This window comes from Falco rusticolus, chromosome 1, assembly GCF_015220075.1.
Source record: "Falco rusticolus isolate bFalRus1 chromosome 1, bFalRus1.pri, whole genome shotgun sequence".
In the NCBI taxonomy this organism is placed as follows: Eukaryota; Metazoa; Chordata; class Aves; order Falconiformes; family Falconidae; genus Falco; species Falco rusticolus.
In genome coordinates this window covers 102,783,405-102,805,014 of record NC_051187.1, presented here as the reverse complement: position 1 = coordinate 102,805,014, position 21,610 = coordinate 102,783,405, and the positions used below count along the sequence as shown (strand labels likewise).

General features: G+C 40.8%; 1 protein-coding gene across 2 annotated transcripts in view; it reads left to right on the top strand.

Moving 5' to 3' along the window:
- MOB1B (MOB kinase activator 1B) overlaps nt 1–21,385 on the top strand; it is a 44,644-nt gene extending 23,259 nt beyond the window's left edge. For both annotated transcript variants that reach the window (XM_037392303.1, XM_037392314.1), the window contains exons 3-6: nt 4,268–4,361; nt 11,684–11,817; nt 14,181–14,344; nt 14,924–21,385. In XM_037392303.1, the coding sequence (XP_037248200.1) occupies nt 4,268–4,361; nt 11,684–11,817; nt 14,181–14,344; nt 14,924–15,001 (470 nt within the window). In that variant the 3' untranslated portion in view covers nt 15,002–21,385. The remainder of the gene's footprint in view (nt 1–4,267; nt 4,362–11,683; nt 11,818–14,180; nt 14,345–14,923) is intronic.
- The last annotated feature ends 225 nt before the right edge of the window (nt 21,386–21,610 follow it).

The window sequence follows — 21,610 nt, the reverse complement described above, 5'->3', positions numbered from 1 at the left end:
GCTCTGCTTTCATGCTAGGTCAGGCCAAACAATGATGCCAAAATTAGTGTTTTCTGATTGCTTGACCATGTTTCCTCCTCCTTCCTCTCCCTGCTGCATGAATTTGCTGCCTGCCTTCTGCTCCTAAAGAATGGATTAACCCAAGGCCTATCATGCTCCTTAGCCCGTGCAGGGTTTTGGCTGCCCCTGTGTCTGGGTATTTCATCATCTTTTTGTGTCTTTGGCTTGGCATGCTTCCCTGATTGTACGGTATTGATTATGCACTGCAATGCAGTATAAATTATGCTCAAGATAAATGTCTTCTAATTGTTTGTGTGGTTCTGTCTATTTCTTCTTGCTCTTTGACGTGTTTGGGAAGTGAAACTGTCATACTGGCTTCAACCTTCCGCTTCCCAATTAGCCACACAGTGCTCTGATATATGACTTGCCACTGCTGGCACCATTCTTTATAAAAGTTTGTTAATGCTGTATTGCAAAACTGTCTAGAAAAAAAGCCAGCCCATTTTTATGAGTAAGCATTACTAAAGATGCTTCATCTGTTGCTGGCATCCTTCCCTTTTGGTGGCTCCTTCACTCCATGTCTCTTATTTCCTGTGTGGCAGTGGTGTTTTTCCCTTCCCAAATGACTTGACTGCTAAATTAGCTGGGTGGCAAAAGGCAGCTCCCAGTCTTTTGTCAGCAGCTGCGTTTTGTAATGAAATGGTCTTCTTTCCTGCTTCCTGCAGCAAAGTGGGGTTTTAAATGTTTAATTTTTTTGTCTAGAAGCGATGAACTCATTATGTGTTCCCTTCATTTACAGCATCTCTCTCCCACACCTAGTACCAGTTCATGGTAGATTTGAGCCCCTTCTGTTGATGGAGAGATCTAAAAAGGAAATCAAATGTGTAACTTAATGTCACTGGTTTTGCCCTTCACAGTAGCGAGAGCACAGGACCGAATGGGCTCTGCTCTTCCGCTTCTTGCTCAACTCTTAGCCTTACTAATGTTTGATCGTAACGAGTTGATGTATATGTAGGTTTTTCAAATATGTATTCAAAATAAAAAAAGGTGAGAAGTGTATAAGTGGTTTGTTTTGAGTTTGATTTTGAAATCTCCTTGATGTGAAAATACTAAAAAATAATTTCAAAAGTGCATCTTGCCCGTATCTTCGCAATACAACACAAGACAGTATGCACTTCTTTGAGTAGAAAAGCACTTCGAAAAAATAATCTAAGCCCTCAAAACTTAAGAACAATAAGTAAAAGGAGGAAATGAAAATATGTGGAGACCCCATACAGCTCTACACAAGCTGGAAAGGAGGTCCTTACATTTTTCTTGCTTGTCACATGCTGCTGGCTTGGATGGATGGATGGTGTCTTATGGCCTTTTGAGGCTTGCAAGTGTGGGATTCACAATAATCAGTCATCTTGTTGAAGTCTGTGTGGGTTTTTTGAACATGCTTGCCTTGAAGCAAACATTGGGCTGTGGTTTCTACTGGGAGCAGGGACTGGAAACTTAATTATCAGTTCTTGCGTATGCTTAAGAAACGAGGGCTGTTTATAACCACTTCTTGCTGCCTTCATTAACTGCCTCTTCCCCCACCCGAACAAGCTTTAGGAGTCCTCCTGAACCTCTGTAACTTTTTTATCCTTTCCTGATGTTGCTTTTGCTGTGCAGGAGAAAAAAAAAGAAACCCACTCAACAGATTTTTGTTGCTGGACATGAGTTGTGCTAGGTGCTTGCCTTACCAGTTTTTATTTGCTTCCCTTTTTTTATACCTGGGAAGTTGCAGGACACAGTTTTAGCTCATATCCTGCATCTGCTGAACAGTAGCTGTAACTTGCTGCCATAACGTTTGTGTAATCTTTGATATTTATTCTGTGGAAAAATTAGTGAGGGGAGCTGCAGTATTTAATCCTTCCTTCCCTTCAGCCATCAGTTAATTTCACAGTAAGGGATATCTGCTGGTGCCTGCATTTAGGATGTCGATCTCTATTTCATTACATAAAACTGGGTATCTCTGTAATAAAGTTTAAGCAAGGAACACAAATCTGGTTAGGCTACTAAGTGTTATGCTGGCTTCTCTTTGCCATGGCACCCAATTGAGAGGAGTGTGTTGTTGGTGTTAATTCCAGTGTCCTGCAGATCAGTTGTATGAGACTGTTCAGTGTTGCAAGTGGTAACTGTTGTTTCAACTCATTTTTTTAAACTAATTAAGCTAATTTTTTTTTAATTTAAGACAAATATGTGTGACAACTGCAGAGAGCAGTCACAGGAGAACTCTTTCCCTGTTGGCTTAGACTGAAGAGCTTTCACCTGAATGCCAAATTGAGTAATGGCTGTTTGGTGACATGATTGGACTGTCAGTACTGCTCCTAAGGGAGTTTGAGTATTCTTGAAATCTGTCTCAATAAAGAAGCAGTTTGTCACTGGCACATTGAATCGCAGGCATAATGTAGGTAGCACTGGAGTAAATTAAGTTTTAAGTGATGCTGAGCCCAGGCAAACCTGTGCACTGTTTTCTCACCCTGAGGACTAGCTCTGCAGACGTGATTCGGTCGGTGGAATAGTTAAAATTTGCAAAGCGCTGTGGTTGAATGGAAGGAATTGAACTCTACCACACTTGATTTGGGTTTTTATGTGATAGCTGAATTTCACCGATTCATAAAAATGGATAAATAAGAATACCAAAGCTAGTCTCAAAAATCTTTTAAGTTCCTGTATGCTTGTACTACTTGGGTTCATCTAGAAGCAGAATTTGCAGTAACTGTTACAGGATAAGGGAGTCAGGAATATGTAGTAAAACTTATTCTGGAACCACATCATGCACTTAGGTATAAGAATTTAACCCAGCCTACTTAAAATTTTATTTCCTAGTTTTTAATTTTAATATTGGTCACCTTTCAATTTTTACTCATGACATCGATTGTCTGAAAGACATTTTGAAAAGTTATATTTACATATTGGTGCCGTGGTAATGTGCTGTGCTCCCCAACAAACGCAAGGGGGACCATTCATTGAGGGGAGGTAAAGTGGATTTTATAAACTCTTGACAGTTCCTAAGAACAGAACCTGTGGTTAGGTTATTGAAGAAGAGCTTTGCTTTCGAAGAGTTCTAAGTAATTAAGCACCTACTTAACGTAGTAAGAACTATGGGAGTATTTAGATATGCTAACTGTTGGTCTTTTATTTCAGTAATTCAGCTGTAGACCATATAAAAAAAGACAAAGGTTTGGCGAAGAGAGCTGCTTTCCCAAACATGTAACAAAACTTAAGCCATAAACCCCCAGCACAAGACTCTTAAGGATAGTTTATAATGAGGAAACATTGTGGCTTAAATACCGATTTGTGGAAATTAATTGTTAATCTAAGGAGCAGAAGTTGCTTGGCACTGTGACTATTCCTATGTCATGACTTCTGTACCCATCTTCCACACATGTAGCATTTGACCATAACATAACTAAAAGGGGGTGCATTTAGATCGGGTATTAGGAAGAAATGCCTGTAGCGATAAGGCATGGGGGAACAGCTTTAAGCTGAAAGAGGGGAGTTTTAGATATTAGGAAGAAAATTCTTCACTTCGCTGGCCCAGGCTGCCCAGAGCAGCTGTGGGTGCCCCATCCCTGGCAGTGCTCAAGGCCAGGCTGGATGGGGCTGGGAGCAGCCTGGGCTGGTGGGAGGTGTCCCTGCCTGTGGCAGGGGGGTTGAACTATATTTGTAGAATCACAGAATGGTTTGAGTTGGAAGGGATCTTAAAGATCATCTAGTTCCATATAGATGGAATATCTAAAAGGCATATATAATAGGTGCCTTCTGATCCCAAACCATTCTGTGATTCTATGAAATATTTTTTGAAAAGATAGTCTTCTGAAGTACGAAGCCTGAGGGAAGTCAGTGTCACCTAATGAGTAACAGCTGTCTCTAGCTGGAAAGTTTACACTGAAAATCTTTTGTTTTATTCCAGACTTGCTAGTAGAATTTGAGATTCTACTAAAATGCACCAGACTTTCAGAAAAGGTTATTAACTGAGCTTTCTCTTTCCCTTTGCTTCATTCAAATGAAGATTTTGCTGCAGTGGACAGCTTTGCCAGAGGCCGTTGTAGAAAGTTGGTGGTTGAATTCTGCATCTCCTTTGTAATACATTTTAAAAAACAGTAACAATGGGGTTTTTTTCCCCAGAATATTCCAGGACCCTCTTCAGCAGTGTGTACTTTACAGTTAAGGCTGTGGGAAGCTTGTGTTGCCGTTACACTGCAGGGTGCTAATTGATGGTTTAAATGCTTTACAGCTGTCGACTTCTTCAACCAGATCAATATGCTTTATGGAACCATTACAGACTTCTGCACAGAGGAGAGCTGCCCTGTGATGTCTGCTGGCCCCAAGTAAGATCATTTGTTACACAGTGTTGAGTGTGTGTAGTTTTCGAGGTGAGGTGATTTTGTATTTGAAAACTTGAGGCTATCTCAGTTGAGTACCAAAGATAACTTCTGTGGGGGGAAAGGATGTCTGCTTTTGTTACCTGTGGAAGGAAAAATTTTTTGAACCTTTGTTAAGGGAGTGGGGAATGGAAAGGTGGGGTGTTTGGGTTGTTTTTTTATTTGGGTTTTTATTGGTGGTTTGATTTTTCTTTAGCCTGGGAAGTAAACCGATTAACAAAAAATCTTTTCCCCCCCTTTTTTGGGTCTGAATTGTTAATGAGGGTTTCTTAAATTAAAATTTGAAGTTTTTATAAGCAGGCATTCAATTAGGGCTTACCAGAATCTTGGAGTAGGTATTGTAGGGCTAAACTTGGCTACAGTTTCTAGTAGTCTGTAGCCTGTAGATATGAGTCCCCTACCCTGTGCCTTGGTTAAATTTCACTTCTTTGATTCTTGCTTATGCTTTTGTACAGACATTAAACATTTGTGGTTTTTCCTGCTCTCTAACTGCCTAGTGTCTTCCAAAGAAGAAAATACCTGCATTTCTAAGCAAGTGGCGAGGGAGGGCACTGGTTCCTTCTAAGCTACTGTAAAATCTTAATAAACAATATAGAAAAACAATCCTCTCCTCCACTTCCTCTTCCTAGATAATGACATGTGTTGTTATTGTTTGAAGCCAGTAATTGCTAGCCAGTGTGGTGGAGAGCAGTGGGCATGCAGAAGGGTGTTGCTGTGAGGTGAAAGCAGCCAGGTGGACCAAGAGAAGCTTTGGCACCACCTTCTTGAACTAAAAATGGACTGCCAAAACCAGCGTGGGCAGGCAGACCTGCTGGTGCAAAATGAAGGGTGAAAAACAAAAGGAATAGAACTTTACCATTATGCAAAAAAACTTTAAGCTTGTGCAATAATGTAGCCCATTGTCTGCTTTGTGTGTCTGTCTGGCGTGCAGAAAAGACTCTTATTTAATAAATAAGAGCATAAAAACATTTCTTTGCTTTATTGTTTGTCTGCTGAGAAGCAGTTATTTGGGGGTGGAGGTTAATTATTAAAGGCTTAGCTGTTTGCTTGCCAGACTAAACAATTTATTTCTCTCCAAAGAGACTGATAACCGTTGATAGCAATATGTATCATACTCAAATAGTTATGAAGCAGGGTAGGAAAGACATGCTGGAGGCTAGAGGATGCATTCTGCCAAGGTTTTAATGAGGTATCTATAGGATTCGTACAGCATTCCGCAAACTCTGCAGCCCCTACCTGTACTCAGGGGTGGGTTTTGTGGAAGGACCAGAAGTGTGTGTGCACGTGAGGGGCTGAGGCCAGCCAAGCACATGGACGAATGATTTGTGAGTTCAGTGGTGACAGGCAGCAAAGCATATATAATGTTTTTTAATTTGAGTGAGTGTGGCTTTCCTTCACTCAAAAGGTGGCCTGCAAATTTTTTTTCCAGGGAGGCACTGCTGGAAAACATGTCAGCATGAAAGCAAGTGATATTTATGAATTTTTTTTTTCCTTCTGTTACGTATCTCGGTTTCCTATTCTCTTCTGGCTCAAGCTATATTAGTTGAAGAGGCATTGAGTCTTAGGTGCTCATTAGTGCTTCTAGGCTGAAGGTTGCTGTCTGCTTACATCCATGGCTCAGCTACTACCAGTATTGCATCCTCATCTATTTCAGACAAAAGAGTATGAGTTAGATGAAACAACTTGCATAAGGTCATTTGAAACAGATTAGGCAGCAGTAGCATGAGTAGCTGGAGAGAGCCAAAGTGGCGAGCACTTTGTGGCTTCAAAATCTGATTTTTGCATTCCCGCTGGAAAAGCGTCTATGGTTGAAATGTTAAAAAAGGGTTGTAAGGTGCTGGTGCATACTTAGGCATAGCTGTTCAGAACTCATCATGGCGTAGGCACAATTTTCAGAGCATAGCTGACAAACTTGTAGCAGTCTAGAAAAATTAAACCAGATGCCTAAAGAGAGAGGGTAACCAGAGGAGAAGTGTGATGTTTCCTGTATCCCCTGCCTAGTACTTATCTTCTGCCTTTAAAAGCCCTTTAAAGGAAAAAAAAAACCCAACCAAAACCCAACCGAAAGACGACCCTGTCAACAGACAAGTCACCTAGGTTCATGTCTGGTTTTTTGTGTTTTATTTTTTATACAGGGAAGGTTGTCTTCTCTAAAGGGCTACTTTTAAGCATGTGCTTGGGGGCTGTATGGCTACTTCTCCAGCCCACTGGTTCTTTTTGGTAGTGATCTTAACAGAAGGGCTTAGCTGAGGCGAGTAATTTTTTGTGTGCTGTGGGATCAGTTTCATTTCTTCTGGACTTGTCTTCTCTGGAAGGACTGCTGACTAGCTTTTTTCAGGGTGTTAGTTAAGGATTGATGTAAAGATCAAGAGCAGATTTTCCTCTCCTGCTGTACAGCTCATTGTCTAACAATTTGAAAAAAGTATTGGTTTCCATTTGTTCCAAAACATGGGATTACTCACGGTAATGTTCCATTCTTTTCACTTCAGCAAAGACCAACCAACCAAGCCCTTGTTGGTTATCGCTTCTTGCTAGCCTTGTATCAGTTGCAGTGTCACAGTCAGCACAACATGCATGATAATAAGTTCAGAACCTGCATAGAAGTGATCTGTTAAATTAACAGCATTGGGTGAGGAGAATTTTATTTTCCTCCCTGGTTGTAAGTCTTCAGTAAGAGCACAAAGGAAGAACATGGCTGCTGCATTTTTCAAAGCTGGAAGTCTGAAGTGGGGCATTTGTATGAGTGCCTTAAGCTCACTCTTAATGGTGGTGAGATCCTTCTGATTTTTCCTGAGGTTTGTTGGTCTGCAGTGCTTCTGTCTTGATATGTTCACATCAGAATAGGTGGGCATTCCAACATGGGCAGATCCCACAAATCCTACGTGGGTGTAATAAGCGTAATTGAATGTTCACATGCTGTCTTCTGCCCAGTGTGTCTGCAACAAAAAAAAAAAAAGGAGTAAGTCATGTCAACAGGTCCTTGAAATACACGGGCTCTTCACAATAGCAATCCTTTTGCCTTTTTGTGGTGCACTTCTCTCTGCCTGTGTCACTTGATGACTGAGGGTCAAAACAGTATTTTTCAGCAGTCTCGGTGTAATACAGATGCACTGAGATTCAGACATGATAGGATCGCATAAATGTCTGATAATCTTTTAAAAGATGTTACTGAGCCACTGCGTTTTATTGCTGTTGGACAAGGTGACAGTTTTAATTTTAGTCAGGCTGGTTTTTCTTGCTTTGTTGTTTTTGTGGGGTGTTTTTGGTGTTTGCTTGTTTTTCTTTTTGGCCATGTACATGTAATTGTGTGGTAGAGGAGCTGGTCCTATGATTGTTTATGCTTAGGGATATTTTTCAGTGTGAGGGGCATAGTTGGGTTTTCTGTTTAAAAGTGGCAAATAACTTGTGTTTATTCATATGAAAGAATTCTGCCAGAGTTGTTAGGGATTGTTATTCTTCCCTGCACTTGGTGAAGTGAACTGTGTATTTCTTGCTGTATCCTTCACATATTGTTTTGCCCCTAAAAAGATCTGCTAAACTTTAGAGGTTTCTAAAAATGTATTTTCTGTAGAAGAACTGCCTATCACAATAAGGTTAATTGGTTTCTATCACCAGAGCTGTAGGTGTTTGCTCACAAGCTTGAGCTAGAAATGTGATTTTTACCCTTCATTTCCTGTACCAGCTCAAATGATTCTAATATGTGGTTATGTTTTTTTGGATGTGTTTTGATTTTCTGTTTTTGTTTAAGAAGTTGGGCTAGGCTTCTTGATGTGTTATCAGTGGCATGTTTAACCTTCTAGGAAGAGTTCATTTTCCCCTTCCTTGTGAACCCCAAGCCTTTTGACAGCCTAGGAACAACCGTGAACATTACACCCACTGCGTGCAGTGTGGGGACTTTGCTGGAATACTTTCAGATTCTGTATATGACTTCATTTTTGTCAGGACCTATCTGCTGTTTCTCAAGAGCTGTGTTACTTTAAGGGTCGTTCTGTGGCATCCCTTCCTCTAAAACATGCAGAGTTAACTCATAGTGTTGGGGAGTGGGGAGGTAGGTAGGTTTCTTATGGATGTATGATATTTGGATGAGATTTTTAGCGTGTAATGTAGTTTGTTGTCTTCCTTGGTCTATAGACTGAACCCGGCACCTCATCTAAGTCTTGATATTAGTCCTATGTTAATACCACTTAAATATCAGTATTAGGGTAATACTGGGTGGTGAAGAATGCTGATTTTTTCAAGACAGGTGGTCCATTCAGAGCATGTGGAATTTTTGTGTGTGTCTTGAGATGCAGTTTTAAAATGCTTACAGACCTTTAGATTTGTTGCCCTTATGAAAATGGGATTTTTTTATACCATTGTGAGCAGCACACTCGTAATAGCTTGTAAATTTTGTTTATTGTGAAAATGTTCTCCCAGTTACTGTTTTGACAAAACTGAATTTGTTAAACGGCATCAGAAGCCAGATCTATCAGATACAATTAAGTTTTGTATAAAATTATGTGTATGATCTTTAAAATGGAAGACCTCCAGTCTCCACACAATACTAATTGGAGATAGCAAGGGAAGGTTTAAACGGTGGTGGCTGCAGCCCAAACACTGTGGTATGCTACTGCTGTACTAAGAAAAAACAACGAAATTGAGAATGCTATCAGAAGTAGAAATACTAACTATTAATAACATCTCTTGTAATTATTTTAAAAAGAATCACGGAGTGGTTTGGGATGGAAAGGACCTTTGAGACCCTCTAGTTCCCCCCCTGCCACAGGCAGGGACACCTCCCACCAGCCCAGGCTGCTCCCAGCCCCGTCCAGCCTGGCCTTGAGCACTGCCAGGGATGGGGCACCCACAGCTGCTCTGGGCAGCCTGGGCCAGCGCCTTGCCGTCCTCACGGTGAAGAACTTCTTTCTCATATGATGTAAATCTCCCCTCTCACAGCTTAAAGCCATTCCCTCTTGTCCTATCACTACAGGCCCCTGTAAAAAGCCCCTCTCCAGCTTTCCTGACGGCCCCTTTAGGCACTGGAAGGTGCTGTAAGTTCCCCCGGAGCTGCCTCTTCTCCAGGCTGACAACCCCAGCTCTCAGCCTGTCTGCACAGGAGAGCTGCTCCAGTCCCCTGATGATCTTCATGGCCTTCTCTGGACTCTCTCCAACAGGTCCGTGTTCTCCTTGTGCTGGGGGCCCCAGAGCTGGACACAGGACTGCAGGGGGGGTCTCACTGGAGCGGAGCAGAGGGGCAGAATCACCCCCCTGCCCTGCTGGCCACGCTGCTCTGGGTGCAGCCCAGGGCATGGGTGGCTCTCTGGGCTGCGAGTGCACATTGTCTGGCTGTGTTGGGCTTCTTGTCCAGCAGCACCCCCAAGTCCTTCTCCTCAGAGCTGCTCTCAATCCATTCTCTGCCCAGCCTGTATTTGTGCTTGGGATTACCCTGACCCAGACCTTGCACTTAGCCTTGTTGAACTTCATGAGGTTTTAAGAACTGAGATATAACTTGTAGATGTAGTGCGTATGTTTCCTGTCTAAGCGTAACTGAGCTGACATCACTATCCTTGTATGTTTTGGTTTTGGGGTTTTTTTTGTTTCGCTCCTTTTCGCTCCTGGCTTGGCAGCAGGCTCACCCCACTGATAGCTGTTCTGCAGCAGTGCTGGCTGGCTGAGCAAGGCTGGCTGATTTAAAACTGACGTGAGAGATGATGCTGTGTTCAGATCTAAAAGAGAGGGCTATGCACAGCTCTGTGCTGATGAGAAGAAACTGCTCAGATGTTACAGATTGGCAAGGAATATTAAGATACGTGCATTTGTACTCAGCAAGACATAGAAAGGAACACTGTGCTTCACTTGAAAGCTGGTATTATCAGACTCCCAATGTTAAAAGTGTTTGGTTTTGTTAAGCTATTTGTTGCCAAGATGAACCATCCTTCCCTGTGTCTGGATGTGTGTCAACTGTATTCCCCAAGCCGATCGAAATACCTGTTCAATTCTATTATCATGAGGACTTGTTTCTCTTATGCATCTAAATGGATACTGCTTAATACATTTTTCCATGGCTTTTGAAATTCTTGAAGTTAAAGTGATAACATTAAAATTAATGATGCTGGAATCTTTAAATGTGCTTCCTAAAAGATGTCAATTTTTATTAGCTCTGTGAATGGAAAAGGATAAAAAGAGCACACGTTTTAATATTTCATGGTCATGTCAGTGGCTTGTAAAGGTGTGACATAACCATATGTACAGAAGGAAGAATTAAGCTAAAAGACAGTTATTGACCTACAATTGTTAAGTGGGTCAGTGGTATAACTTGGAAACCCAGATTATTCTGAGTCTTGGTGTGCTGCATGGTAGCACTAGACCTTCAGATATGAACCTTTTCTGGGGAGGACTATTTAGCCTAGAAGCTTTTTTCTAACTGTTAGCTAAAAGACACTTCATACCAGCTTCCAGTTTTGTAGTAGTATTCCATGACATTAACCTACCTCTGAATCTATTCTGTGTCTCTAACACAATTATAATTTGGGATCTCTGGCAAGAGCCAGTGTAATTTGGTCTTCAGTTATGCAAAATCTGTAAGAAGATTTCAAATGTAGAGAAATCCTTAGGTTTTAGGGGTCTAATGTGTCTGGGTGCCAGCTGCTGCAGATATTGAGCATGGCCACTCATTTTGTAGTTCTCTGCTGGTGGAGGTGAAGGGAAGCCTTTTGCTAGGGCTGGTTGCGTGAAATTTCACATTAGAAGTCAGTTGGGTGCCTTCACGGATTTGAGACCTGTAGCTTAGCTTTTATTTGTGTGAGAATCTGATGTAACTTCTTGATGTTTTGCTTCAATGGGCTGTAATGGTTTTCTTCTATGTGTGTGTGGGGAGGCAGGCAGGAAGCTTCAAAAAAGAGTAAGTAGCTGTTGGCCTTTCAGGTATTGGACACCTACGCACACAGCACCTGTTGATGTATAGAGATGCAGGTTTGACTGCAGGCTGCTATGTGCATTTTGGCAGGAGCATTGCAACCAAGGATGTATGAGCTGTGCTGTAAAGGATGAAGTTCTTGGAGGCCTTCACAGACTGCAGAAGAGAGTCCAGCTAAAGCAGAACTGCAGTGGGGAGATCGGGTACAGAGCAGCTGTGGGTGGCTTGGGAGCATTTGGACTTTAGTTTCAAGGAAGGGCTGTGGGAGGGTGTGGGAGTGCGGGGCGTGGAGCAGGAGGAGCAGCCTTCCAGGCCTTGATGTGAATGATTCACTTGTGTTAAGAAATGTCTTCTTGTTGTTGTCCCAACCCAGATATGAGTACCACTGGGCAGATGGGACAAACATAAAGAAACCAATTAAGTGCTCTGCACCAAAGTACATTGATTACCTGATGACTTGGGTCCAGGATCAGCTGGATGATGAAACGCTATTTCCTTCTAAAATAGGTAAAGTAAATAAGTAAAACTGAACAATGTGTTTGGATTACAGTTGTACAGGAATATTCAAGTCTTATAACATTAAAAAGTCTCCTAAATGGCTGATGAGTAGGGCAACTTTAAAAGGTTACATTATATATGTAAAGGCATTTTTGTCTCTTGAGATAAAATTTGTGTGGTAGTACATGAACTCTGATCCATGTGTTAATAATAGTAATAAACCATCTATCACAATTCTGAATGCAGGAAGTACTGTTTCTATTAAATAAGGAACTGTGTTGATCAAAAGTGATGTTTTTTTTCATTTTGAACAGTGGGTTGTTTCCTTAGAAATAAGGCAGAGGGTCTCAAAACCTTATAAACAGTAATTGGTACAAACTGAAAGCTTTCTGATGGCAGGAAAGATGTTTGGTCCTTGTGGGGATCTTCTCCTAGGTGTTACCTCCAAAGAAGTTGAATTGCATCTTTGATCTGAAATTGATGATAATTTTTTTCTTTTTTTCAAGTGAAGATGAAAGATGTATGTTTAAGTGGTTTCTTTGAGAAAAGTAGGAGCAAAATAATGACCGACAACCAGTTCAGAAATGGTAACAGGAAGAAAACCCTGCTTCTAGAGGCAGGAAGGATTATTTGTTCTAAAGCTCCTAACTGGCAGTTTTCCAGTACACCACTACTCATAGGCTTATGATCCGCTGTGGAAAAAGGAAGGGAGATCTCCTAATTGTTTTTATTTTGTGAATAGTTTCTGAAGCATTTGACACATTTGCAGTAAGCCTCTTCAGAGAAACAGGGCCACCTGTCAGAATCAAGTGACATTTGTTTTTACTTCAGAGTTAAGCAGATATGCAGAGAAGGCTGGTTAGTTTGTGAAGAAGTGACAAAAAGCTAGATGTTCCCAGCTTAGTAGACGTAAGCGTGGTTTATTTGCATTCTATAGCATTCATTTTAGTGTTGCAGGGTAGAGTTCAGAGCTGGGGTAGAAGTCCACTACTAATAAGAATGATACTAAATAGCTACAGTTAATATTAAAGTTATGTTCAAAAGGCTACATCAGGACTTGATCTTTCTTTAGCTGCAGCATATACTTTGCTGAAGACTTTTTTTTTTTTTCTTATAATAGGATGTATTTTTTGAAAGGTAGTCATTCAGAATGAGCCTTAAAGGCCACAATGGATAACAAACTAAACATGAACTTCCCATGCAATGCAGCAGCCAGCAAAGGAAATGTGGTGTATATGTAAACAGGGCAACTCAAGTAGGAGTATGAAAATTTTATTTCTGAGAGTTTTAAAGCATTGGTAAGATCAAGATTGGCCTACAGCATCCAGCTTGAGCTTCTGGCCTTCAAACAGGACTTCAACAGTTGGAGAGAGAGAGGGCAAAACAGCTTAGCTGACTGGGAAAACTGCTTTGTGATGAGAAGCTAGACAGGTTTAATCTTTTTAGATCGTTGATACGTATCTTTTTTTAGCCTGCGGATGTGTCAACTAAAGAGATTATTGTTCCCAGTAGCTGGTTGCTGTTTCCTAACTGATGTTAACAAAACTTGTGCACTGACAAAAGATCTGCTGTTGAAGCTGATTTTTTTAACCTGTCCTGGGTAATTTTCACTGAAATGACTGAAAGGAGCGTGTTTCGGAGTACACTAAGCAGGCAGTTAAGAAAGCAGTAGCCTCTGGCTAAGGGATGGTGATGAGCAGGATGGAGACAGGAGTCTTTTTGCAGGGCATGAGACAGGTGGAAGACAGCCTATTTCTGATTTCACTTTAGCCAAGAGAAATGTAAAACTTGACGGCTGATAGGAGAGGTGTTTTTTGTTACCTGCTCAAAGGTATCTGGTGTCCCTTGGAGTACCCTGTGCTATCTTGGACACACGCCCAGAGCTATTGGTGAGACTCTGAGCCTGCAGGAGTCTTTCCCTTTTCTGCGCTGGCAGTCAGAGGCCAGGCGAGTACTGAGAGGGCATCTCTAAGTGTATTAGGTATCGGTGTCTGGGTATCTGAATCCTCCCAGAAGGGAGGAAGGTCTTCGTCAGAGAAGGCTTTTTGAGGAACTGTACCGAGGCATAACAAATTTTAGTGCCTGGAAGTTGAAGCTAGGAGGGTTCAGCATAGAAGTGTCATCAGATTTGTTTTGAAAAAAGTTCATGAGCCACTGGTCTGCTGAAGGGAGAGAAGCCGTCCCTCTGGTCTCCCAAAGAGCTGCTTGTTGTGCTTCAGCCTAAGTATATTGTGTGACTCGCAGGTGAAATCGCTGAGTGAAATGGAACAGCCTTTCTTGTGCAAGAGAGAGGGTTGGGTTATAATGGTTTTCAAAATACATGAACATTACATGGGCATTTAAAAATAAGCCATCTGTTTTCTTATTTCTAGGCGTACCGTTCCCAAAGAATTTCATGTCGGTGGCAAAGACAATTTTAAAGCGTCTCTTCAGAGTTTATGCTCACATCTATCACCAGCACTTTGATCCTGTGATCCAGCTACAGGAAGAGGCACACCTTAACACTTCTTTCAAGCACTTTATATTTTTTGTTCAGGTAAGTGTGGCGGGAGCATGGTGATTACATTTATATTATGGAAAAAGTAGCGTATCAAAGTAATACCCCTTCAGTTCCTTAACAGCTGGTGTGTTTGTGGGAGAGTCAGTGCATCCAGGGCCCACAGATAGTGTCTTACTGTGTTCTGATGTATATTTACTGCTAGAAGCATTCCAGGAATGGAAAAGTTCTCAATGAAGCATTTGTTCGCTACAAAGTTGAATACTGAAAGGTGTTCCCTAGCGAATAATTCAGTAGAACAGTAATTCTTAACAAAAGAAAGAGGAAGGACAGTGTCTGAAGCTAGATTGAAAACGGTGTGCTTGCTTCAAAGCTACATTCCCCCCCTCTCTGTATAAAAAAAGAGCATCATCTTACGTTTCCTTCAATTGGTGGAAAAAGCTTTAGGCAGTTGAACGCTGCTATTCAGCTAATGGCAGATGGGCAGAAAATGCTGTAGTGGCTAAGCCTGAACTCGAAGAGCCTATTACCAAATAACTTCTATCTGAATAAGACTTCTCACGTGAGCTGCACATGTGAAACTTGGTATGTATGTCTTTCTCCTCACCCTTGTTACAGGAATTCAACCTCATTGATAGAAGGGAACTTGCACCACTTCAAGAACTGATTGAAAAACTCACCTCTAAGGACAGATAAAAGGAAGAGGATTTCTTGAAATCACTTGTTTCTTTAAGCAAGCGTGTGGTATTTTTTTTGTTAATTTGTTGGTTTGTTTTTTTTTTTTTTAAAAAAAACAAAAACATGTGCTGTTATTGATGACAGCCAAGGTCTACTTTCTGTGCTTTTCTTAAGGGAAATCTTTTATCTGTTAGTGACATGTGGTAAATAACTTTTTTTTTTTGTTACTTTTTGATTGTTGTTATTCATTGTGGAATTTTAGCAGGTGCTGAGCATTTATAAAGGAAACATGCTTGGTTGGGGGATTGACTCTGCTGGTGGATGGGTTCTTGTATTGTCAGTGGTAGCCCATTCTCATGAAGTCCCTAAAAGACTTGCTTACATTCTCTAAGTGCCTTGGCAGACTCACTTCTGAGGTGCAAAGCACATACAATATTGAACATTGCTGGAAACAGAAAATATGGACTAACACCCAGGACACTTACTGATACTTGTTATAGAAAAAAATATATATGCTTACACTAAAAAAAAGCCATAACTTACTGAAATCAATGATCTCCAGCTTTTAATACAAATATTTGTCCTATTTTTTTAGAGATTAACACAGAATATTTCAAAACTAGATATTTCTTATAAAGGAAAGTGAAGTTCTAGTCACTAAAGCAAAATGATGAAGGTGGTGTCAAAATATAAAGAACCTGTGCTTAGCAAGTAGTTACATGTCTGTTGCCATTGGTTTTGGCTTTTCATATTTGCTTTTATTTTTTTTACCAGGGAAGCGTCAACTTGGGTCAGTCACTTCTGTTGAATTTCCTAGTGTTTGCCAAATGAATAGTTAGTTTGCACAAATACAGTTAGGGGAAATATTCAGTATATATATATGTAAAAATGCACTGGGGTAATAATAAGAAAAAAATCTGGCTTGAAAAATAAGTAGTGAAATGATGTAAGTTATGAGTAAAAAGCCTGGCTCTGTGGAGGAGCTCTGGTGGGCAGTGTTTTCTGTGGTAGAAGATGTATCTTGGAGGGAATGTAATTTCACGGACCACTTTGGATTAAAGTTAGCATTATGGTGTTCTACCCCATTTAAAATTGCAGCCCATCTCCAAGGAACTACAGCAGCTGGGTAGAGTAATAGGAATGTACCGGTGAATTTTTAGCAGGTTGTGATTTGGTAAGTGCATCTTCTATTCCTGCGAAAAGCTAATCAAAATGTGGCCTTCCTCTACCTGGGTTGGTGTGTTTTGCCTCTCTAGCCTTGTGTTTTCGCACACCAGAAATGAGAATCGCCTGTGAGAAGTTAACCTTTGGGATGATTTGCAGATGATGACTTGGAAATTGCTGCTGCGACTGTATCAGCCATGTTTCCCGTGGCAGAAACCCATATGACTAGCTCTCTTGTTTATTTATGGATTTTGTCAAAGCCATTTTAATTTGGGTTCAAAGAAATCTGCATTAGGTTCTGCAGCGTGCTATCCCACAATATTGCTAGTTGCCAAATACAGTATGCTAGGCAGTTCATGTTGCCAGGCTTTGCTAGATTGTGATTGCACAAACCCACCATTTTTAGCCCTCAATAACATGAAGGCTTAAACTGACTGGTGAACGCTTGACTGACTCTTGAACTTCAAAAATTTGCAGGTGAAGCCAAGGTTAGCATATGACAGAAAAGATGAGCTTACATTTTGTGCGCCTTTGCTTGACTGAAAATGCTGAGTAAAGTGGAAAACTGTGCAACAGCCTGTAAAATATGTCAGTGGCCATTAGTATAGCCAGCTGATAAACTTCTGAGTACAGTAATAAAGATGTACTCATTTGGGAGACTAGAATTGCTACTTTGGAGTTAAAATGATGTATTTCCGAAGCATCTGAAGCTTATTTTAAGAACTGTGTTAGCTTCAGTATAGCTAAATATTTCATAGTCTGCTTAAACTGCTTCTTGAAGGAGCAGTTTACTGTTTTTGTTACCTCTTCTGTGTCTCATTTATTTATCTGCCCTCCCTTCCCCCCATCTTGAGAACAATTGAGAGAACCTAATATTGAGGCAGAAATAGGCATTGTGCACTTGTTTCACTGCTTATTATTTAGAAATGGAAACATGGAGTGCTGCATAGTGAGGAATGGTCATGCAGTGGTGTTCAGACTGAATTTAGGTTTGGCTACACTAATATTAGGTAGAGAGGCTACTTGCAAAACACCTGCAGTTTAGCATTTGTAATTAAGACAGTCCTTGTCTTCATTCGAAGCTTTATTACCGTTCAAGAAAATGTAGAATGTGTTTGGCTCCTTTGCAGATCAATGTCATTGCCCATTACAATCTGCTCAAAGAACAAGTGAAATGTTCAGTTATCCTTATCTTTTGGCTTTTTCTACATCACAGTGAATTACACAAGTTTTCTTAACGTGTGGCTGTCAAAGGAAAGGACTTCTATATTGTGTTTTTCTTAATGTCAAATCTTGGGGTTGGGTTTGAGTTACCACAGTCCACACCAAGTCAAGCTGATGATGCAAAGAGAGCTTTCCATCAAATGTTTTAACAAACTCCTAGTTTAAGAAAGGTGGAGTAAGGCCTTACCCCTTCTCAGCCAGTAAGGATCTTGACTTTCCTGTGTGCGTACACACATGTCGGAGGAAAAGAGGGGAAATACTTAATGTGTGTTGCTTCTTGAGGGAATTAGGGGTTGGAAAAATATGCACGAGGCAAAAGCAAACAAGAAGCATGAGCGCAGTTCCCTTTGGTGAGTTGCCTCTGACTGAAGTATTTGCCCCAATGCTTTTGTCAGTCCTGCTATTCTGGCAAACATGGGATTTCCCCATGTGATTCTGTTGGCCAGTGGAAGAGTCAGTCTATGCTGTAGCCTAAATGCTGCTGCCTCGAGTCTATTAGGAGGCTGATAAAAAAGAAGGAGCTCCCATAGGCAGAACATCTCCTGTTGAAGGATCAGAGAAAAAGCATGCCTCTGGTGTGCTTTATCCTTTTTATGTGCTGTATGGTGCGTTTGGCAAGGTACCTGGGAATGCAGTACTGCCACGGACTTCGCACATCATTGGTGATGTCTGCAGCTGCAGGACCATTTTGAACAGAGTGGCACACCAGACATCTGAGCTGGACATCACTATATGAGCCTGGCTTGGGAGCAGTCGGGTGGCGGTACTAGCTTTCAGTGCAGGGTTGGAGGGCTGTCTTTGTTCAGAAGCGAGTAATGTAGGAGACACTAGTATTTTCAGAGTTACAGAAGCGGTCAGCATCCACCTGACTATGCAGAAGCAGCTTCACTCCCAGATTTGAACTGTCGATTTTAAACAGACTGTGGTCATGCAGGAAGCTGAATTTAAGAACATGATCTTACACAACCTTTTGTGCATGCTGCTATCTGAGGAGTGTTAGTGACTGAAAACTTCCAGCTACAGAGGCATGAAGAGCACTGTGGCTGCAGTTTGATAATAAAAGTCCTGTAAACTTTGCAATGAAAACAGCTTTGCTGAGTTGAGTCAGTGTTGCTCAAGAGGCTGCGTGTGGATGTTCGCTGTGCTGATAACGCTTACTGGAGAGGAGCCCTTTAATCGGTGCTAGAGCTCATGTTACCGCATCGCAGCAAGAACATGAGAGTGAAAATGGCAGTACCCTGCTCCAAGGTGCTAAATAGGAGGTACCTTCCTTTAGATTTCAAGCTGTCTCACTGGTTTAGTGTCATGTACCAGCAAGAAACTCAAAAGAAAATTATTTAGAAGTGAGGATTTGCTTGGAGTGATACCAGTGCAGTAGTTCTCGTTTTTGGCATACTTCAGCTCTTGAAGGTGTGGTTTGGGTTTTGTTTGTTTGGTTGGATTTTTAGTAGACAATTTTAGAAACTCAGAGGCATCTGCTGCAGTTTGTCCAATCAAGATTTAGAATGTATTATGTAAAAAAAAAAAAAGAAAAAAGAAAAAAAAGTCATATTATATGGATAGTGTATTTTTTGTATTTAGTGTCTGGCAGTAGAAAACACCTTTACAGAATAGTTTCTAGGCATGTAATAAAAGCTTGGAGATCATGATTTGCCTGACAGCTGTATGAACACATTGTTTAATTATACAACACTTGAAATTAACGATATTTAATATATGTATGCAGTGTTTGGGATTTAGTATCCCTATGCTGTATATATTTGCAGCTTTTAGTTGTGTGGTTTTTTTTTTTCTTCAAAAAGGTGTGGGACCAGAAGTTGATGTGCGTTTACACTCTTGAAGTAAGGGCACATTGAAATGCTAAACGAAAGTTGCCATGTTGTACAGATGGAATCTGGATTGAGTGAATGTGTTTATAAAACAGTGCATTTACTGGGGGAGAAGGGGGAGGGCACCCCCTCAGCCCCCAATAAAACCCAGAGAGATGAACCCTGAACAAACCCCATGTTGTTCTAGGTTCATGTTAAAATGGACTCGGTTATGTGTCATGAGTGCTTGGAGACAAAAACTTCCAGCTTTGTTGTCATTGGGAGTGGACAGTGCTGGTAGGGTTCAACCAGGCTGGGTTGCCAGTACTGGCTGAGGCCTCCCAGTGTAATAGGGTCCTTTAAATTCTACTGTTTGTGGTGGTTTTCAGCTACCAGCACACTAGACCATGTAGCTGATTTGAGTGGTAACTTCAGGAGGTCATCTACCTCGAGGTGGGATGGGGCAAACTCTTAAGTTCGTCAAGTTCAGCCACTGTTGCCAGTGTTGACACTGTTTAGATGGTGTGGATACAGCATGTTCCCAGAAGTAATTTTTCAAGTCTTTCAAATTAAAGTCAGGGATACAAATTCATCATGCAAATAGAAGATAAAAATGCCACATTCTGCTGTTGCAGGTAGCTGAATGGTAGCTGAAGGAAGAAAACAGGTTTCTAGAGGCAGATGGCCTGTCTGCAAGTATCAAGCTTCTTTTACTGGTTACTATGCAATGTAGAGCTTTTGAACTTTTGCTTTTAGTTTAAGATGTAGAGGAGCACTGTCCTTATTCAGTATTTAGGAACTGATCACTCTCCCAGTCTCCCTGACACTCATGTAACAGGTAAGGATATCTACTTGCTGCTATGGACTGTACTTACCTTTCAGTTTATTCCTTTCTGTTTCTTGGACCCTGCCCCCCTTTCCCTTGGATCACCAGATACAGTTTTTACTGTAAACACATCCTTTTTGGATAGCTGTTCTTGTTCTTGCTACCCTCTCCCCCCTTCCTACCTGCCAGAGTGCTGTATTACTGTATATAAACTGCCCCCTTTTAGTCAGAGTATTTAAAGAGCTGCAGCACAAACACAGACAACTTGCTTTCCTTTCACTGAAAGATTCCCTGTTACACTGAACCTTGTTTCCTTCACTGCTGATATCAGTTGTCTTTTTTTTCTAAACCGCACTACTAGAACCACTAGCAGTTTTATGGATGCCCACCGTCTTTTCCTAGTTATCTTCTAAGATGAGACTAATGTTGGTTATTTTAAGTGTTAAACCTTTTTATTTTCCTGCTTGTCTTATGTTTTTCCTCTTGCCAGGTTAAGATTGCAGTCTAGGTAAATATCAAATCAAGTTTTTTGTTTGAAGAACCAATTCCCTAAATTGTTCATAGAGTATTGTATTTTTAGGGGAAATTAATTTTTATAGCCACTAAACTATACTCATTATTTTTGTACGTTTGCAACTTAACGACATTTTTCAGAGATGTGTCGCGGAGGGAACACTTATTTTCATGGCTGTTTTACTACTTTGGTATGCTGTGGTTGTGTTGCTTTAGTACCTAGAAGCACATACCTTGATGTGCAGTGGAAGAGAGAGAAGAATGCAATAAAAATGAATGAGGTTTCAATAAAAGGCCATTTTTGAAGGCAAAAAAAAAAATTACAAAAGCAACACTAACATTTCCTCCTCCTTTAGAATCCTACAATATAGAGGAGAAAATGTGGTGTAAAAATACAAAATGCAAGATGAGCACCCTTACTGTAAGCTAACTGTGCCAATATCGCTTCAGTTTGTAGTCACTGATTGATATTTAGTTTTAAATGAGAACAGCTTTTGATTAAAATAAGAAAAGTTGAATGTCTGAAAATCTGCAACATGTTTATTTGAGAGTTGTAAATAATGTATACAGATTGTTGTATGTGATGGGACAAAATATTTAAATTCTAGGGTTTTTTTTTCCAATAAGAAACTGAAGGCTGTTTATAAGAGAAAATAAATAGCTATGTTTGACCATGATTGTCTTTATTTCCTTCTTGAACCCATTTCTAAATTACTTTCTACTTGTGGATAGATTTTTTCTGTATATTGTACACATACGAACATTACACATACAAATTAGATATTTTTTTTGTAATTACCTTGTCTGATTTTGTGAATATTTGTATTGCAGGCAGACACAATAGCAATAAAACAACCTGATACCCTTTTCATTTCCTTGTTTCATGACCTGAATTTACCTAGCAGGGACAGAGCATGGCATGGGATTTCCGATAACAAGTTTAGTGTCATGTTAACTGCATCTCAGCACTGACCCTGGGGTGGTTTGGTAAGCTTTGCCATGAGAAGAGCGTCCTGTTGCAGGGCTTTTGGCCATGCTCGGCAACACAGGTGCCTTTTCCTTTCTTTTCTTGCCTCCTCTCCTCTCCCTTTC